The sequence below is a fragment of the Phyllobates terribilis genome, unplaced genomic scaffold (assembly GCF_046119375.1).
Source record: "Phyllobates terribilis strain yellow unplaced genomic scaffold, ASM4611937v1 Scaffold_5__5_contigs__length_657084704, whole genome shotgun sequence".
NCBI lineage: Eukaryota > Metazoa > Chordata > Amphibia > Anura > Dendrobatidae > Phyllobates > Phyllobates terribilis.
Window position 1 is genome coordinate 610103039 of NW_027362765.1, and position 19793 is coordinate 610122831.

At 43.4% G+C, this 19793-nt stretch overlaps 1 protein-coding gene across 1 annotated transcript in view; it reads left to right on the forward strand.

Annotated features, from left to right (window-relative positions):
• Window positions 1–19793, forward strand: part of LOC141273744 (dual specificity phosphatase 29-like) — a 105578-nt gene that overhangs the window by 73513 nt on the left and 12272 nt on the right. The window contains exons 2-3 of the mRNA XM_073686070.1: window positions 3653–3869; window positions 15674–15894. Of these exons, the coding sequence (XP_073542171.1) occupies window positions 3694–3869; window positions 15674–15894 (397 nt within the window). The 5' untranslated portion in view covers window positions 3653–3693. The remainder of the gene's footprint in view (window positions 1–3652; window positions 3870–15673; window positions 15895–19793) is intronic.

The window sequence follows — 19793 nt, forward strand, 5'->3', positions numbered from 1 at the left end:
TACTTTTTGTGTCTTCCTATTTCCTTATAAACTGTAAACTTCCGAGCAGGGACTTCACTCCTATTAATATCTGAGTTATGTTCCTTCTGTAATGTCTTTTTGTCTGTTCAAGCCCCCCCCTAAAATTGTAAAGTATTGCGGAATATGTCAGCGCAGTAAAAATAAAAATTATTATTATTATTATTATTATTTCAAGTGTTTATTTCTGTTAATGTTGATGATTATGGCTTGCAGCCAATGAAAACAAAAAGTCATTATCTCAGTAAATTAGAATACTTTTTTGAGGAGCTGCCCACTTACTAAAGGCTATGATACTTTTCCAGCACGGACCACCATTTTCATCAATATTATTATTGTGTGTTATTAGTGATTTACTTTTTATGTTTTACATAGTTCTGCTTACTTGTTAGTATGTAAGATTCACTTGTAAAATGTCCAGCATTCGACTAATCTCATCTTAATCTCAGGAGTCCATTGTTTCAACAGCCAATAATCTCATTAGGTGAGTGTAGATTGTAGACACAGTGGAGCCATTGCCACAGGGGGTCTTACAGGCAGTCTCAGATGAAGGCTTCTAGAATATTCTTCATTGTTTTAGCAAACAGTAAATGCTTAAGGGGAAGGCTGTCATCACCTCTGAGCTGGGAGGGGGCTGACCCCAGGGAAGGAGAGGAGAGACATTTTTTAGTCTAGGGTTGGTGGAAGGATGCCAGAGGGTTAGGATCTGTGGCTGTGGACCTGGAGCTGATGGATGGATGGCTTACTGAGTGTTGAAGATCTGTTATGAACTAAAATGGATAAACATGCTTCAGTTGTGGATATGTCATTTGGATTTTAACTTTATTCAAGGACTGCTGCTACTGGATATCTGTGCTTTCATTGTTTTATCTGTCGTCTGGAGGATCATGGACTGTGGCTACAGACTATACTGGCTGGAGATACGAAATCTGTGGGCCAAGCAAAAGTTGGGAGACAGTGGGTATCACCTGATACAAAGCCAGTGGAACTACTGATTCCAGGTTGACAACTTAAGGACTGAGAGAACAGTATTTTGGCCATTTTTTTGGAATTGCTGCATTACCATGGAAGTGATTAATAAAATATTGTTCCATTGTTAACCTGCCTAGGTGATTACTTACAACCCACAACCTCAGATCTCTACAACTTTATAACAGCTTGAAAAATGTTTTTAAAATCCGAAATGTTGGGCTACTGAAATGTATGTTCAGTAAATGCACTCAATACTTGTTTGGGGCTCCTTTTGCATCAATTACTGCATCAATGCGGCGTGGCATGGAGGCGATCAGCCTGTGGCACTGCTGAGGTGTTATGGAAGCCCAGGTTGCTTTGATAGCAGCCTTCAGCTCGTCTGCATTGTTGGGTCTGGTGTCTCTCATCTTCCTCTTGACAATACCCCATAAATTCTCTATGAGGTTAAGGTCAGACAAGTTTTCTGGCCAATCAAGCACAATGATACTGTTCTTTTTAAACCAGGTATTGGTACTTTGGCCGTGTGGACAGGTGCCAAGTCCTGCTGGAGAATGAAATTTCCATCTCCAAAAAGCTTGTCGGCAGTGGGAAGCATGAAGCGTTCTAAAATGTCCTGGTAGACGGCAGCGCTGACTTTACTCTTGATAAAACACAGAGGACCTACACCAGCAAATGATATGGCTCCCCAAACCATCACTGATCGTGGAAACTTCACACTAGACCATTTTCTCCTGTTACCCTTTTGGATATAAAAATTTGGGGCCAAATAACATTTTTGTGGGAAAAATTTAAATTTTCATTTTTTCCTTCCACATTGCTTTAATTCCTGTGAAGCACCTTAAGGGTTAATAAACTTTTTGAATGTGGTTTTGCGCACTCTGAGGGGTGAATATTTTAAAATACTGTCACTTTTGGATATTTTCTGTCATATAGACCCCTCAAAGTCTCTTCAAATGTGATGTGGTCCCTAAAAAAATTGGTTTTGTAAATTTTGTTTAAAAAATGAAATATTGCTGATAAACTTTCAACCCTTCTAACTTCCTAACAAAAAGATATATATTTAAAAAATGATGCTGATTTAAAGTAGACATGTAGTAAATATTATTGATTATCTATTTTGTGTGGTATGACTATCTGGTTTAAGGGCGTAAAAATTAAAAGTTTGAAAATTACAAAATGTTCACTTTCTTTGTCAAAATTTTAATGTTTTCATAAATAATTGCAAATCATATCGACTAAAATTTACCACTAACAATAACCACAATGTCTCATGAAGCAAAATCTCATAATCACTGTTGCAGCGTTCCTGAGTTATTACTTCATAAAATGACACTGTCAGAATTGTAAAATTTTGCCTGGTCAGGGAAGTGAAAACAGGCTTGGGGTGAAGGGGTTAAAAATGAAAATGGATTTTCTTTTTCATTCAAGTGTAGCACCAAAATAGTTAACAAACTTCATATATGTAGTTTTAAATACTACGAGAGGTACAGTTTTTAATATGGGGTAATTTATGGGGCTTCTAATATATAATCCCTCAGAGCCACTTCAAATCTGAATTGGTCCTCAAATCTGAATTGGTCCAAAAGAAATAGGTTTTGAAAATGTAATTGAAAATAGAAATTGACGCTAACTTCTTCTAACATGTTAAAGTGTCCTACCATCCCAAAAAATCCTTAAAAATCAAAGTATGTGTGTAAAAATGATGCCAACATAAAGCAGACAAATGGTAAATGTTATTTGTTAAATATTTTGTGTGGTTTAACAATCTGTTGTAAGTGCATAAATAGTAAAAGTTTAAAGATTGCAAATGTTTCTAGAATTTCAGCAATTTTCAGATATATTGACTTTGGCCATGGCCCCACTATCAGTATTTGGTCAGTATTTTTTCTCAGGAGTGGGAGCCAAAACCAGGTGAGGAACAAGCATAGAAAAGGTAGAATAGAAACAAGTCACCAATTCTGCATTTATCACCCACTCCTGGTTTTGGCTCCCGCTCCTGAGAAAAAATACTGACCAAATACTGATAGTGGGGCCGTGGCTTTAAAATCAGAATAATTTGGGTCTGGCAAAGCATTCAATAGATACTTATTACCACATAATGTAACAGGATTTGGTTCATTAAAGCTTTTACAACAGTATTCTGGCATAAAAAGCTATGAAAAGTCGAAAAATATTTGCACTACTCAAGAGTACACTAAATTTTTCTACTTTTGTCATTTTCATCCAACTCTGACAAAGTGGGTGAAGCTGAGTGGGTCAGGGGCGTGGCAACCCATATTTATGACAAGCATTGGTGTTTGCAATGTCACAAATCTAACTCTAGGAGGGACCAGACAAGGATTTGGGTTGAGGCGCAGGCAACTTGTCCGATGATCAAGCACACCTCCTCATCAAAAACGGTTGGGACCACAGAATTGAAAAAACTGGTCTGTGTCAGGAAGGTCAAAATTGGTTGCAATGAAAAGGGACTAATTTTACAAACCCATTTATGTGATTGCTTCTTGGCATACATTTTGACCTAGCATTGAGAGCTATTACTAATATGTTTTGGGTTTACATTGAACAGTCACAGCATTTGTAAAATGGAATATAGATGTATTCTATCTGCCACAAACCAAATTGGCTAGTCACAACTTTAAATTGCACATTTTTACCTATATAGGGACCATAGGACATTATTCTATGCCAGGTGCCTAAGCAAGAATGCCGGCTGACACAGTGAACCGGAAGAAGACAAATGCATATGCAGCTGTGGCTGTGGATCCTGATACTGGATACAGCACTCCTGGGGCATTCGAGCTAGAAAGACTATTTTGGCATGGAGCAGCTAAATTTTCCCATGTTGATGAAGTTTTCCCCAACTTGTATATTGGAGATGAGTAAGTATAGTCATATTGAGCTTATGCCATAATTATGTAGAAACCAAAGGTTATTAGAATTTCTGACATATACATTTTTTTAAAGTTCATTTGTACATTTATAACACTGTTCAACACTGGTATGTAGCAGAAACATAATTAATCTTATGTAATTTTCAGATGTTCAACATGAAAATGACATTGAAAATGCTAGATCAGTTCTTCTTTGGAAGTTGCAGAAGGAAAAAGGAAAAAACACAGAGTTTTCTTTTGTTAGAAATGTACATGCTTCAAATACGATATCTTTTTGTTTGCCTCTTGTATTCCATTTCTAAAGTGTCTCTTTTGATCAGCGGCGTAACTAAAGTTTTATGTGCAAAATTTGAATCAGGGTTCCCACCAGCAAGTTGGTCAGATGTAGGGGCCACTGTAATAATTTCCCACGTCTTGGTCCATTCCTGTAATAATGTCCCTCGTCCTGGCCCCTTCCTGTAAAAATGTCTTTCGTCCTAGGCCCCCATCTTGTAATAATGAATTCCAAAACTATTGGGACTCCACAGTAGAGGTGGGGCACAAGGAGGGTAAATAGTGCAAAATCAGAGAAGTCCCAGCACTCACAGAAGGTGTAACCTTTAATCTTTATTACATCACACTAATCCAACTGAAGGTTCAGCCCGAGCTTTCCACAGCAGTACACAGAGAAAGGATATCTATACAATGTATAATGAAGTTTAAAGGAAATGACATCACAGAAATCAGTGTTAATTGAGGAATCTCGAGAAAATACATGGATAGAAATAATGATATTAGCAAAACAGAGTTGTAGTGGCGATACAAATCTATAATATAACGGGAGATGCGTGTCTCTGTCTGTAGCCTTTATAGACTGCACAAGCGCAACATGCCTGCACAGTCTGGCTCCAGACAGAAGCATGCATGGAGCCGTTACAGGTAAGAGGAGTGTATGGCACCGGAGATCACGGTATGCGTAGGCACTGAACGCATACCGCGATCACCGGCGCCATATTTACATACTTATCTGACCGGGAGGAGCGTTGCCGCAGTGTCTCTCTTTGCTGGAGACCAGGGCAGGAGTGAGGTGTCAGAATCGGCCATGCGCATAGCGCTATCCTGCGCCATTTTACTAAGGACACATTTGCAGTGTGTCTTCAGCAAAATGGTGCCGGACAGCACGGTATGAGCATGCGCGTACTCCGACGCAACACTCCTCCCACGGCCTCTGGCAGAACAGGACATCGCAACGCTGGAGCACATGGAAGAAAGGTGAGTATAAGAGTTTATTTTTTGTATGTCTGCAGCGTGAAAGGGATGAGGGGTGCCATACATAACAGGATTGGGGGGTGAGGGGGCCACACATACCAGGATTGGGGGATGAGGGGGCCACACATACCAGGATTGGGGGATGAGGGGTACCATACATACCAGGATGAGGAATGGGGTGCCATGCATACCAGTATGAGGGGTGCCACACATACCAGGATTGGGGGGTGAGGGGACCATGCATACCAGGATTGGGGGGTGAGGGGACCATGCATACCAAGATTGGGGGGTAAGGGGACCATGCATACCAGGATTGGGGGGCGAGGGGACCATGCCTACCCGGATTGGAGGGTGAGGGGTGCCATGCATGCCAGAATAGGAATGCGGGGTACCATGCATACCAGGATAGGGATGAGGTACCATGCATACCAGGATAGGGATGAGGGGTACTATACATACCAGGATAGGAATGCGGGGTACCATGCATACCAGGATGAGGGATGGGGTGCCATGCATACCAGGATGAGGGGTACCATACATACCAGAATTGGGATGAGGGGTACCATGCATATCAGGATAGGGATGAGGGGTACCATGCATAACAGGATAAGGGATGGGGTGCCATGCATACCAGGATAGGGATGAGGGAGCCATATATACCAGGATTGGAATGCGGGGTACCATGCATACCAGGATGAGGGATGGAGTGCCATGCATACCCGGTTTCTGGGATGAGGAGGCCATACATACCAGGATTGGGGGATGAGGGGTATCATGCATAGCAGAATGAGGGATGGGGTGCCATGCATACCAGGATGAGGGGTACTATACATACCAGGATAAGGATGAGGGGTACCATACATACCAGGATGAGGGATGGGGTGCCATTCATACCAGGATTGGGGGATGAGTAGTGCCATGCATACCAGGATAAGGGATTGGGTACCATGCATACCAGGATTGGGGGATGAGGGGTGCCATGTATACCAGATTTAGAATGAGGGGTGCCGTGCATACCAGGATGAAAGATGGGGTGCCATGCATACCAGGATTGGGATGAGGGGTGCAATGTATACCAGATTTGGAATGAGGGGTTCCATGCATACCAGGATTGGGATGAGCGGTGCCATGCATACCAGGATTGGGATGAGGGGTGCCATGCATACCAGGATAGGGATGAGGGGTACCATGTATACCAGTATAGGGATGAGGGGTACCATGCATACCAGGATGAGGGATGGGGTGCCATGCATACCAGGATAGGGATGAGAGGTACCATCCATACCAGGATGAGGGGTACCATACATACCAGGATAGGGATGGGGTGCCATGCATACCAGGATAGCGATGAGGAGTGCCATGCATACCAGGATGGGGGTGAGGGGTGCCATGCATACCAGGATGAGGGTGAGGGGTGAAATGCATATCAGGATTGGGTATGAGGGAGCCATGCATACCAGGATGAGGGGTGCCATGCATACCAGGATTGGGGGTGATGGGTGCCATGCATAGCAGGATTGGGGGTGATGGGTGCCATGCATACCAGGATAGGGGGTGAGGGGTTCCATGCATTCCAGGATTGGGGATGAAGGGTGCCATGCATACCAGGATTGGAGGTGAAGGGTTCCATGCATACCAGGATTGGGGATGAGGGGTGCCATGCATACCAGGATGGGGATGAGGGTTGCCATGCATACCAGGATAGGATGGTGGGGACAGGATGGGGGCAGCACAAATACCAGGATGGGGGCAGCAGAAATACCAGGAGGGGGCAGCACATACCAGCATGGGAGACCATATACCAATAAAAATGCTCGCCACCCAGGCGTAGAATGGGTTCAATAGCTAGTAATATATGACCACATAATTCCCAGTAATTTAGAGAAAAAAAAATGATCTGAGAAACATAAATAACACAGAAATAAATATAGTACAGTATAAATCACGGTTTATATTAAAAAGTTATTGTTTTATTCATATATAGAAAGGAACTTAGATCAATGATTACATATAAATCAAGAGGGGAAAATGTTTCTGACCCTGAAACCTTAAGTATCAGAATGCTGAAAAATAATACAAATTCATACTGTCTGTATATAAAAAAAAAATCTGCCTAGGTGTATGTAGACTTTATTACTAAATATCAACTAATTAATTAATTGATCAGAATCTTCTGACAAAAAAGTAATAATATAAAAAATTATGTATTTATCATGTCCCCTAAATACAACAAATATCAAATGTCAACACTAAAATGCCATAAATACATTTATTTTACATACTCCTGAACAGTGTATAAGTACAGATTGTGTGGTATCCTAAGGGAAACTAGGAGAGAGGAAGGTCATGTAAATAGCTATGAATATATGATTCTGTGCTAGATTCAGTACTTCTTGAATAATAGTAAATGGTATACAGAAAACTACCCATTTAGTTACAGTAAATATACAATCATCACAGTCTATTATATATATTAAATCTTCAAAACAACATTGTTAATTGAGATATTATCAATAACGATCCATCAGAAGAGTTAGTGTCGTATATGTTGTATTGATATACCGCCAACATGTCTTTAGAGTCTAGAGAGAAGGGAAAAAAGGAGAAATGGGATTTTACATCAATCCATTCAATTCATACTCTCGGTTTAATCCCTTTGGGTGCAGGGTTTGCAATGTATGGATCCAAAAGGCTTCTTGATAACTTCTCCGCCTTCCTGGCCTCTTCCTGTAATAATGTATTTTGTCATTAGTCCCATCCTATAATAATATCCCTTGTCCTGGCCCCTTCCTGTAATAATGTCTTTCTTGCTGGGCCCCATCTTGTAATAATGTCCCCTATCCTGTAATATTGTCCCCCATCATGTAAAAATGGAATTAGTCCTGTAAAAAAGTCAACCATCATGTACAGTTGAAACCAGAAGTTTACATACACTATATAAAAAGACACATATGCATGTTTTTCTCAATATCTGACATGAAATCAGAATAAACTTTTCCCATTTTAGGTCAATTAGGATTACCATAATTTTTAACATTTGCCAAATGCCAGAATAATGAGGGAGAGAGAATGTTTTAAGGCATTTTTATTTATTTATTTATTAATTTATTTTTATTTATTAAAAAATTGCAGATTTAATAATTTTTGTTCATGCCTACTACTATAGAAAAAAATAAACAGTGATCAAAAAGTAGCATGCACTAAAAACTGGTACTAATAAAAATTAAAGCCCTCATACAGCTCTATCTATGGAAAAATAAAAAAAGGTATGGGTATTTTGTTTGTTTTGTCTCCAAAAAGTTAATATAAAGTGATCAAAAAGTCAAATGTACTACAAAATGGCACCAATGAAAATTACAGCTTGTCCTGCAAAAATAATCCTGTGCACCACATGCCCAATTTTTCCTCAGACCAAGTGGTCCATGTAAAATCACGGAGACATGTCCAATATTGATCCAAGTGTCAGATCAAACTCGGTAATTCAAGTTTATGGGTCCGTGAGAAAAATCCGTCACCTCTTGGATGCCATCCATGTATTGTCCAATTTTTCACCGACTGATAGGAGAAGCTTTAGAAACTTTTTTTTTTCTCATAAGTAAACCAAACTCTGATCAAAATCACTGATGCAACTCATTTTGTTTTTCTCGTACATCAAGAAAGCTGATGTCTGAATAAGGCCTAATCCTGAAAAAAAACAAGGTTTCATATAACTATGTTGCCAAAAAAATAAAAAAAGTTATGGCTCCTGGAACGCAACAATAGAAAAGTGAAAAAAGGTCAGTTATAAAGGCCAAAACTGGCTGTGACGCCAAGGGGTTAAAGAGGAATTCTCACCAGTTCTAACATGTCCAGTTTTTGCTCTTATTTTTTTCCTGCCGCTCCTCTGAGTATTAAATTTTTTGTTGCTTTTTTTTACATCTGCCATACGGCTTCATAGATCTAGGCCTTTTTATGTATCGCTAATTGCCAGGACGTCCCTCCTGACAGCACCACCAGGAGGTAATCCTTCTTATCCTTGATAGAGACAGGAAACACATAAAGGTTAAATAGCCCTTCCCCACCACCACCCTCCAGTGTTTTTCCTGTCCCTATCAGGGACAAGACACAAGAAGAGAGATTCTACAACTTCAAGATTTCTGGAGGCTCTAGGTTATCAGGGGGTTCAAAAACCTTACCTTCCCCATTGAAAAGTCAAGCCGATACCTCCTAAGGTCCCTCCTCAGTGCAGTAGAGCCGGCTGCTCTCAGAAACAGCCTATATCTCTCTAGAGGGCTCTGGGCTCCTGCTGCCATGCCAGAATCAGTGCAAGTTTGCTGGTGATTCGGGCGGCTGGACCACGTGGGACGCGCTCCGGAGGTTTTCCGGCGGGGGCGTGTATGGATTCAAGGACCCACGTGGCTGGCACGCACTTCCAGGCACATGCACTCCCCGATGACGGACTTCGGGTGCGCATGCTGCGGCTGGAAGTTGCGATGCCAGCCGGTGCTTCTGGGAATACCAGCAGCCCCTGCGTTCTGGCCTGCTTTCCAGCCTGGAACGCAAATGGTGTGGGGGGATAGTCCCAGGGCAGTGTCAGTCGGCATCCAGATGAGTCAGGCTTCCACTCACTGGAGGACCAACATCCTTTGTGCTCGTCGTGCGTTCCACAATGGGATGCACAGGGCACAGGGGAAGGATATTGACCTAGGATGCTGTAGCAAAGGGACCTAATCCAGGATTGGCAGCAGATGGGGCTCAGAAGGATCTGACGAATTAGATGATCTGAAGCCAGGTGAGACAACTATTTAAAGCAATAATTGGTTAGCTAGGCTATCAGGCTTCCCTTATCATGGAAGGCCAGACAGCTAGCCGGTCAGTGGTTCAGTCCATAGAACCATCCCTGGAACACGTGAGTAGGGCCCAAGCAGGATCACTCTAACCTTTTGTTGTAGCATAGCATAAATAGTGTTTATATTTCTTTTTAGGGGGAAACACCTAGGTGCTCCACTTCAGCTACTAGGAAGAAAGCTAGCAGATGTGCTACTTGTAATGTTAGACTCCCAGGGGGCTACAACAAGAAGCTCCACGAGGACTGTATTGCTAAAGTCCTCAAAGACGAACAGGCCTCACTCCTAACCAGTATGAAGGCTATAATTAGGGAAGAGGTGTAGAGTACAGTATCTGCCCTCATGCCACCGCAGTCCCCGAGGCCTAAGAGATCTAGGTGGAATATAGACTCTAGTTCAGAAGAAGGGGAATTATCCTACTACTCTGACCAGGAGACGGAAGAGGGTAAAAGCCCACGGCATTTCTACCTGAAGGGAAAAAGAAATACCTGTTTGCATCAGAGGATACAGACGCACTCCTACAGGCAGTCAGCGACATTATGAAAACAAAGGATCTCTCTGAGCCATTATCTGTCCAGGACCAGATGTTTTGTGGCCTAAGAGTCCGCAGGAACAGGGTTTTTCCGGTAAATAAACATATCCGGGCAATGATCCTGGAGGAATGGGAAGATGTGGGAAAAAAGTTGGTCATCCCAAGGGATTTTAAATCAAGGTATGGGAAGAGACTCCGAGGATCGACATCCCAGTGGCCAGGGTAGCTAGGAAGACCGCTATACCCTTTGAGGATTCTTCCAGTCTAAAGGATCCAATGGATAAAAGATTGGAGGATCTTCTTAAAAAGAACTGGGAATCCTCTTCAGCCATTATTAAGACAAATATTGCTGTTACCTCAGTCGCCAGATCAATATCTCTTTGGGTAGAGGAGTTGTCAGATCATTTAAGAACAAAACTCCTAGGAAAGAAATATTCTGAAATCACTTCCCTTGCTGAAGATGGCAACTGATTTCATGGCTGATGCCTTGGTGGAGTCGATTCAGTTTGCTGCAAGAAACAGTGCACTGTCCAATGCAGCAGGTAGAGCTCTCTGGCTGAGAACTTGGTCAGGGAATACGCATTAAAAAAATAAACAGGTATTTTGGCCAGTCCTGGATGAGCTTCTAAAAAAAGCTTCCAATAATAAGAAAGGATTCCCTGAAGAAAAACCAAGGAGGATGCCTTTCTTTAGGAAAACATGCTCTCATCCCAGACAAGACTATAAAGGAAAGGGGACATTGGGAAGCTGGAGCTACCCCAAAGGCGGTAGAGGAAGAGGCTCCTTTCATAAATAAGGATCCGGCACCAACAGACAATGACGCCAGAGGAGTCGGGGGAATACTTCTATATTTTTCTGGAGGCTGGCAAGAGATAACCAAAAATCAATGGATTCTGCAGACAGTCTCTGAGGGATACAGGATCGAGTTCACCTGTACACCACCTGAAAAATTATGCCTAACATTGGGCCAATCTCCAAAAGACCATCAGAGGCTCCTAGAGAACATGAAAGAACTCATGAGTTTAAAAGTAGTGGTACAGGTACCACGTGCCCAACAATATCAGGGCCACTACTCACGTCTATTCTCCATAAAGAAACCAGGAGGAGAGTTCCGAATGATAACTTAAAACCACTATTCAGTGAGTTCTTTACAAACAGTTCAAGATGGAATCCCTAAAATCCATCATACTTTTAACAAAGAAGAATTCAGTAATGAGCACGTTAGACCTAAAAAGTGCCTATTATCATGTCCCCATACATCCGTCATGCTAAAAATTCCTCAGATTCGCAGTAAAGGATCAAGGGAAAATACAACATCTTCAATTTTGATGCCTTCCGTTCGGTCTCTCCTCTGCACTCCAAATCTAGCTGATGGTAGAGATAATGGCTTTTCTAAGGAAGAAAGACATCCTAATCATCCCATATTTAGACGACCTGCTACTAATAACAGACCAGATGAGCTCCCATCTATCCACAACCATTTCAGCTGTGGAAGGTCTGGGATGGCTGATAAATCTAAAGAGAATCAAAACCAGAACCAGAAAAGAGGAATATTTTCCTGGGAGTTTTTCTGGATTCCGAGCTGCAGTGCTCCTTCCTGCCAAAATAGAGACAATCAGGAGAGAAATTCAATCTATCCAGAAAAAGAAAAGGATCTCGATAAGGAAAGCAATGAGGGTTCAGGGCCTGATGGCCTCATGTATCTCCAGCATCCAAGTAAAGTAAATTCCATTCAAAGGCTCTACAACGATAGATTCTATCTTCCTGGGATAGCAGAACAGTGACACTGGACATCAGGATGAGATTATCAGCAGAAGCAAAAAAGTCTCTATCCTGGTGGACGATTCCAACAAATCTCACACGAGGCAGACCCTGGTTCATCTCACCTTCTGTAGACATCACTACAGATGCAAGCCACACGGGCTGGGGAGCTCACATAGAAGGCCATTATCTTCAGGGAATATGGCCTGCAACAGTAAGAGGACGATCTTCAAATTACAAAGAGCTCAGGGCAGTGTGGTTAGCATTACACAGATGTCAGGCACATCTAAAAGGTCAGCACATCAAAATATTTTTGGACAATCAAGTCTCCTTCCTCCTTCATCAGGGAGGGCCAAAGCATTATCATCTTCAGTCGATATCAGAAACAATATTTTGTTGGGCAGAAGACACGGTCAGATCAGTCACTCAATCACAGCAGTATACCTAAAAGGAACAAGAAATCAGGTGGCAGATTACCTGAGCAGGAAAACAGCTCACCCCTCAGAGTGGTCTCTGAGCGAAGAAGTTTTTCTTCAATTGACACGTTGCTGGGGTATGCTGAGAGTAGATCTATTTAACTCAAAACAAAACACAAAGACAAAGAGGTTCTTTTCACTGAACCCAAGAGACAATCCAGCTGGAATAGATGCTCTGTCCCAGAGATGGGATATGGATCTAGCATACGCTTTTCCACCCCTCACATTAATTCCAAAAGTGTTTAAAAAAATTCAAGAAAACCTGGCAACAGTGATTTTAATAGTTCCCTACTGGCGCAAAAGGAGCTGGTTTTCCCTGTTAAGGAGAATGTCGCTAAAAGACCCGATACTTCTGCCCACAAGACAGGAGCTTCTGTTTCAGGGTCCACTGTACCATCATTATCTGGAGATGCTACGTCTATCGGCCTGGATCCTGAGAAGGAGATTCTAAGATCAAAAGGTCTCTCAGAGGCAGTCATTTCCACAATGCAAGGAAGCAGGAAGCCGGTGATTTTAGCCATCTATCTGAAGATCTGGAAGAAGTTTTCTTCGCAGAGTAAGAATCCAGTTTCCATCACATCAGGACCAGACATTCCAGAGATACTAGATTTTCTTCAAAAAGAGTTTGATAAGGGGCTGAGTCCCAATACTCTATGGCTGTGTGCCCACGATGCGTTTTTTAAGCGTTTAGGCAGCGGCAAAAACGCTGCAGAAACGCTTAAAAAACGCATGGCAGAAGGTATGCCATGTTCCTCAATGATAATCCGCATGTGCTGTGCACATGCTGCGGAAATTTCCGCTGCGGGTTATCATTGCGGAAAAAAAAGCAGCACTACCAACTATTTTGCGGAAGCGCTGTGTTTTCGCCGCCATTGACTTTCATTGGAACGCTTGGATTCCGCATCACTGGATCTGTACATGTGAAATCCAAACGTTTCAATGTGCGGATGGTACCCAGGTCTAGAGGACAGGAGACTCTAATCTGGACCCGGGTACCACAGAACCTGTAAAAAAAAGAATAAAATAAAAGATAAATATTATATTTACCTTCTGATGGCCGGTGGATCAGTGTAGTGTACTGCTAGCTGCCGGCAAGCCAGGACGGATCGAATAAAGACTGCGGGGGCCATCGGAATGGAAGTATAGATGTATTTTTTTAATGTTTTACCATTCTTTAAGGTCACACTATATAAAAAATCCATGCCGTTTGCATGGATTTATATAGTGTGACCAAGTTGACAAGCACTTTCCAAGTGATGCTAAAACCGCTTGGAAAGCGCTTGTCAACCCGCATGCGGAAATGCATGTGAAGAACGCTTCACATCCGCATGTCCCTGGCAGGAAAAACGCATGTACAATCCGCATGCGTTTTTTATGCCAGGGAGATGCAGAAATGCTCAGGAAAAAATCCTGAGCATTTCTGCATCGTGGGCACATAGCCTAAAGGTACAAGTATCAGCCTTGGGGTCTTTCTTTGACTATCCACTAGCAAATCACCCTTGGATAGTCTGATTCATTAAAGCTATTAAACATCTCAGACCCACAATAAGGTGCTCGGGGCGCCCATGGGACCTGAATCTAGTATTAAACGCTCTATGCAAGAAACTATACAAGCTTTTGGATCAGGCAGAATTACAATTCATGACCTTTAAGGCTGTCTTCCTTGTTGCAATAACTACAGCAAGATGCATTAGTGAGATCCAGGCCCTTTCTATTAAAGATCCATACCAGATGATCCAGGAAGATTATCTCGTCCTAAGATTAAACCCAGCATTCCTACCTAAGGTAGCTACCGATTTCCACAGGAGTCAGGAAATTGTCTTGCCTTCCTTCTGCCAAAATTCTACCAATCAGAAAGAACTTTCTTTCCACTCCCTGGATGTTAGAAGAACGATTCTGCAATACCTGAAGATCACAGAAGACTGGAGAATTGATTCAAACATTAATATCCAATTCGGTGGAAGAAACAAAGGAAGGAAAGCATCAAAATCTACTCTCGCTAGGTGGATAAAATCAACGATCAGCTCAGCTTACATTGAAGCAGGAAAATCTCCCTGGAGAACATCAGAGCTCACTCAACACGAGCAATGTCTGCTTCATGGGCTTCTGTGGATCAGATCTGCAGAGCAGCGATCTGGTCAAATCTAAGTCCTTTTTGTAGACATTGCAAATTGGACGTTCTGTCAAATCAACAGCCGGCCTTTGGGAGGAATGTCCTCCAAGCAGTAATCACACCCTAAAGGAGTTATTTGATATTCCGCCTAGTGGTGCTGTCAGGAGCAACGTCCTGGAAAGTAGGAATTAGTCCTACCGATAATGGTATTTCCAGGAGTCCATCATGACAGCACCATTACATTCCCTTCCCTTGGATTTTCTGTCTGTTACGTGAAGTAGACGTGTATGGAAGGAAATTCAATAAACATATTTGTTGCATCCATCCTGGTGTGATACTTGAGAAATCACTGGAGGGTGGTGGGGAAGGGCTATTTAACTCTTCTGTGTTTCCTGTCCCTATCAAGGATAAGAAGGATGACCTCCTGGTGGTGCTGTTATGATGGACTCCTGGAAATACCATTACCGGTAGGACTAATTCCTACTTTTATGATCTTTACCAAGGCGGCGTAGCTCACACAATTCTTTGGCATGTGTCTTTAAGCTGCTCTGCATTATTACCCAAAGATGGTAATGACAGTGAAAATTTGTACTAAATTTAAATGCCCATATCTCTGGAACTGTATGGTGAATAAAAAAGAATAGAATAATCAGGGGAGCAGCGAGAATAAGATTAAAACTCGCTGCTACTTTTGACCTGATAACATGTCCTCTTTAAACTGTCATAAATACCCTCATGCTCAGAGGTACTGCACAGGGAATAAGCAAAGTTTTGGTGGAAAATCTGCAATTGTTTAAGTCAGTTTAGTTCATTATTGTCATTAAATTTTGCTTTAGGAAAACTGCATTGGACCGCTATGGTTTGGAGAAAAATGGCTTCACTCATGTTCTGAATGCAGCACATGGGCGCTGGAATGTGGACACTGGAGCAGAGTATTACAACGATATGATTGTGGAGTATTATGGGGTAGAAGCAGCAGACCTACCCAGCTTTGATCTTAGTCAATTTTTCTATCCTGCAGCTGAATTCATACACATGGCACTAAACAAATCAAACAGTAAGTATAAGTTTTAAGTAAGCAACATGTACTTTTCGTGCGCCCATTATTGAAAATAATAGCACTCCAAATCCTCTACTTTACATCTCACTTTAAATGAAAAATACAATGCAGCTATCACTAGGGGATGCTCAGTGTACAGGGATCTATGTAGCTCAATGGAAGCCATAAAAATCCCTATGCAGCGAGTTCCCCCTAGAGGTAGCTGTAGGCAAACACTATTACTATGCGATGTTGCGCTGCAGCAGTTTTCTCCCAGAAAGCATTCCTCAGGTCTCTGTGTTTGAGGCCAAGCAGACTTGATTTAGTACATTTTACTGAGTCACGTGATATGATATGATTATTCAGAGTGGATGAATGTCTGAGAGGAATCATTTGTATATCATGTGACCATTGAAATGATTTTTAAATCATTAAAAAGGTTCTCCACTTTCAGGAAAATAACAGCGCAGCTAGTCATCCTCTCTGGTCTAGCCCTAGCTCCCTGCTGCTTCTCCAGTCTCAGTATTTTGGCTGCAGTGGCAACATCATGTCACCAGTGTGCATCACCACTGCAGCTAATCACTAGTGTCTGTGTTGAAGTAGACAGCATAAGCCACTAAGCTCAATGATTAGCTGCAGCAGTGATATATGCTGTCAACGTGTCAACACCACTGCAGCCAAAACTCTGAGGACTGCTCGTCACAGTCTATGCCATCAAACAGGCAGAGTAGGGAGAGGTGCTGCTGAGCGAGGGAGAGCATTGGCACTTATTTTAGGCAGGAATTCCACGCCACTATTATTTATTTCATCTACAGTAACAGTTTCTGATGAACATTAATACTGCTGACAGCAGTAGATAGGCAGAGTTTGTGGAGAGCTATTATAGTACAGAAAAGGGTTCATTGCAAGTTTTTTCTGCTGCTGGAACTCATATCAATAGCCCTAGATATCAGGGCTAATAATATTCTTTTTGCTCTTAATCCTGATAATTTTTCTGAAAAGCAATATAATACACCATTTATACTGGTCCTTTTGCTTTTTAACAGCATACAGACAGATTTTGTTGATTTGAATAGCATTGCTGTTTAGTGCAAGTAGAGAAACTGGTCTATCATCAGAGGTGATGAAATATTACTGCGGTAATAATCCTGAATTTTTTTGGAAGCTGTCAAATATTATACTCCATTTAAAGTGTGCCAGTTGTGCGTTCAAAACATATCAAGACTTGGCCGCTGACCAGTAGCATCGCTATAACGCCACTGCATAGAAACTTGGTCATCAAATATTACTGCAGTGATAATCCTGACATTTTTTTGGAAGCTGCCAAATATTATACTCCATTTAAAATGGGCAAGGCACGTGGTAAGGGATGGAGAAAGTGAACGTGATGCTGATGGTGCATGCAGAGGCCGAAGCCGTGGACAAGGTGAAACTGTGCCTGCTGCGGGAGCACAAGCACCCACATCATGTCGACCTAGCTTCCTTTCCTACTTTCTAGGGGCAGCGGAACACCACTCTTGAAGCCAGATCATGAGAGGCATGAGGAGATCGCATGTAGCGATGCCCAAATATTTGAGCAGCCACGGTCACAAGAAGGCGACGGTGGGAAAGTGCAATTACTGTCGCAAGAGGTATATGATGATGAGACACAATTGCCAGAAAATCAGGAGGAAGATCCGGGTGAATACGTGGAAGACAAGGAGGTGGACGATGAAGTCACTGACCCAACCTGGGAAGGTGATAAGCACAGCAAGGACAGCAGTGCAGAGGGGGAGGGAGCCATAGCACCACAACAGGCAGGAAGAAGCAGTGGGGTGGCCACAGACACAAGGCAGGCAAGTGTTCCTCAGAACACCAACAAGAGGGAAGCTGCCAGTCGAACTGTTAGGTCTTCCCGAGTCTGGCTCTTTTTTAAAGACTGTCCAGTTAACCCAAAAAAGGCCATTTGCAACATCTGTGATGCCAGCATCAGCAGGGGCAGCAAAACTACCAGCCTGACCACAACCAGCATTCTCAAGCACATGACAGCAAAGCAACCGACTAGTTGGGCCGAACACCAGGGTCCAGAAACAGTGTCTGCGGGTGACACCACTGCCTGTTCCGCTGTTGTGCTTGCACACCAATGCCCTGTCCATGACGCAGGAGACGATGCCTCCCACTCTGCACCTATCGTTGCACACTTGCAAACATCAGCAACCACGTCCATGTCCTTGTCACAGAGTACAGTTCAGTTGTCCCTACTCCAGTCCTGGGAACGCAAGCACAAATACGCAGCCACCCATCCACAGGTCACAATACTAAACTGCTACATTTCCAGACTGCTTGCACTGGAAATGTTGCCTTTTAGGCTTGTGGAGATGGAAGCTTTTCGCAACCTCATGGCAGCGGCCATCCCTCAGTGCTCGGTCCAAAGCCGCCACTATTTCTCCCGGTGTGCCATCCCCATCTTACACAAGCACGTGTTTCAGAATATTACCTGTGCCCTTCCCAACGCAGTTACTGGGAAGGTCCACCTAACCACGGACACGTAGACAAGTGCTTGTGGCCAGGGACGCTACATTTCACTGACGGCACACTGGGTGAATATTGTGGAAGTCAGGACCCAGTCGGACCCTGGGATGGAACACCTGCTACCAACTCCGAGGATTGCGGGCCCTGGTTCAATCAGGGTTGCCCCCACCTTCTACAGCAGTTGCTGCAGTTCCTCCTCCTCTTCAGCCTCCATCAACGAAATGACCACATAAGTTGCAAGCTGGAAGCACTGCAGCACTTCCTCAGCCAAGCGGCAACAGGCTCTGCAGAAGCTAATCTGCTTAGGTGAAAAAACGCACAACGCTGCAGAGTTGTCGAAAGCTGTAACAGAGCTGTGGCTCTCACCCCTGAACCTACAACCAGGCATGGTCATGCGTGACAATTCACCAGAACCTAGTGGCGGCTCTGAAGTTTGGCAACCTCGCACACGTTCTATGCCTGGCACATGTGCTCAACTTAGTGGTCCAGCAGTTTTTCAAAACCTAACCTGATCAGCCTTAGCTGCTTGTGAGAGTATGACGCGTGTGTGCCCATTTCCGAAAGTCAGCTATAACTTCCGCCGCCCTGGCAGTGCTTGAGCAGCGTTTGCAGCTTCCTCCCCACCGACTGGTGTGCGATGTCACCACGCGTTGGAACTCAACGTTGCATATGTTGGAAAGGATTTGTGAGCAGCAGAGGGCAGTTGTTGAGTACCAGCTCAAACACGCCCGACGGTATTCCGGTCAGCCTCCGCACATAAGATTGGATGAGTGGGCATGGATGTCTGACATCTGTGCGATTCTCTAAAAGTATGAGGACTCCACCAAGATGGTGAGCGACGATGACGCCATAATAAGCTTCACCATCCCGATAGGTGCAGAGTGGGAGGCACCGTCTCCTGCGTCATGGACAGGGCATTGGTGTGTACTGAAATGCTCACTGCTCACAATTAAAGAGGAGGCTTTGCAGGCAGAGCACGATGAGAGGGAGCGAGAAACTATACAAGGTGATGCTACACAGCCCAGCCTCATCTCATCTCAATGCAGATTGGGTGATAATGAGGAGGAGGTGGAGAAAGAGGAGGAGGAACAGGAGCTTGTTTCCTGCTCTACAGATGGTACTAACCACACCACATTCACCCCGTCTGTTCAGTGTGAATGGCTTGAAGAGGGGGAGGAGAGGGATGACTACGAGGAGGACCAGGAGGATGATGAGGTGGAGAACATGGACTGTCGACCTCTTGATGGGGGCAGGGCAGTCTTGGCTGTTGGAAATCTGGCACACAGGGTCGGCGCCAGCACCCAGTGCACCCGGGCAAGTGTCGGGGCCCTGGACTAACATGGGGCCCATTCACTGTTGGGGACACCATTTGCGCGGAACTACTTCTTCAGGTGGAGGGAATCCAA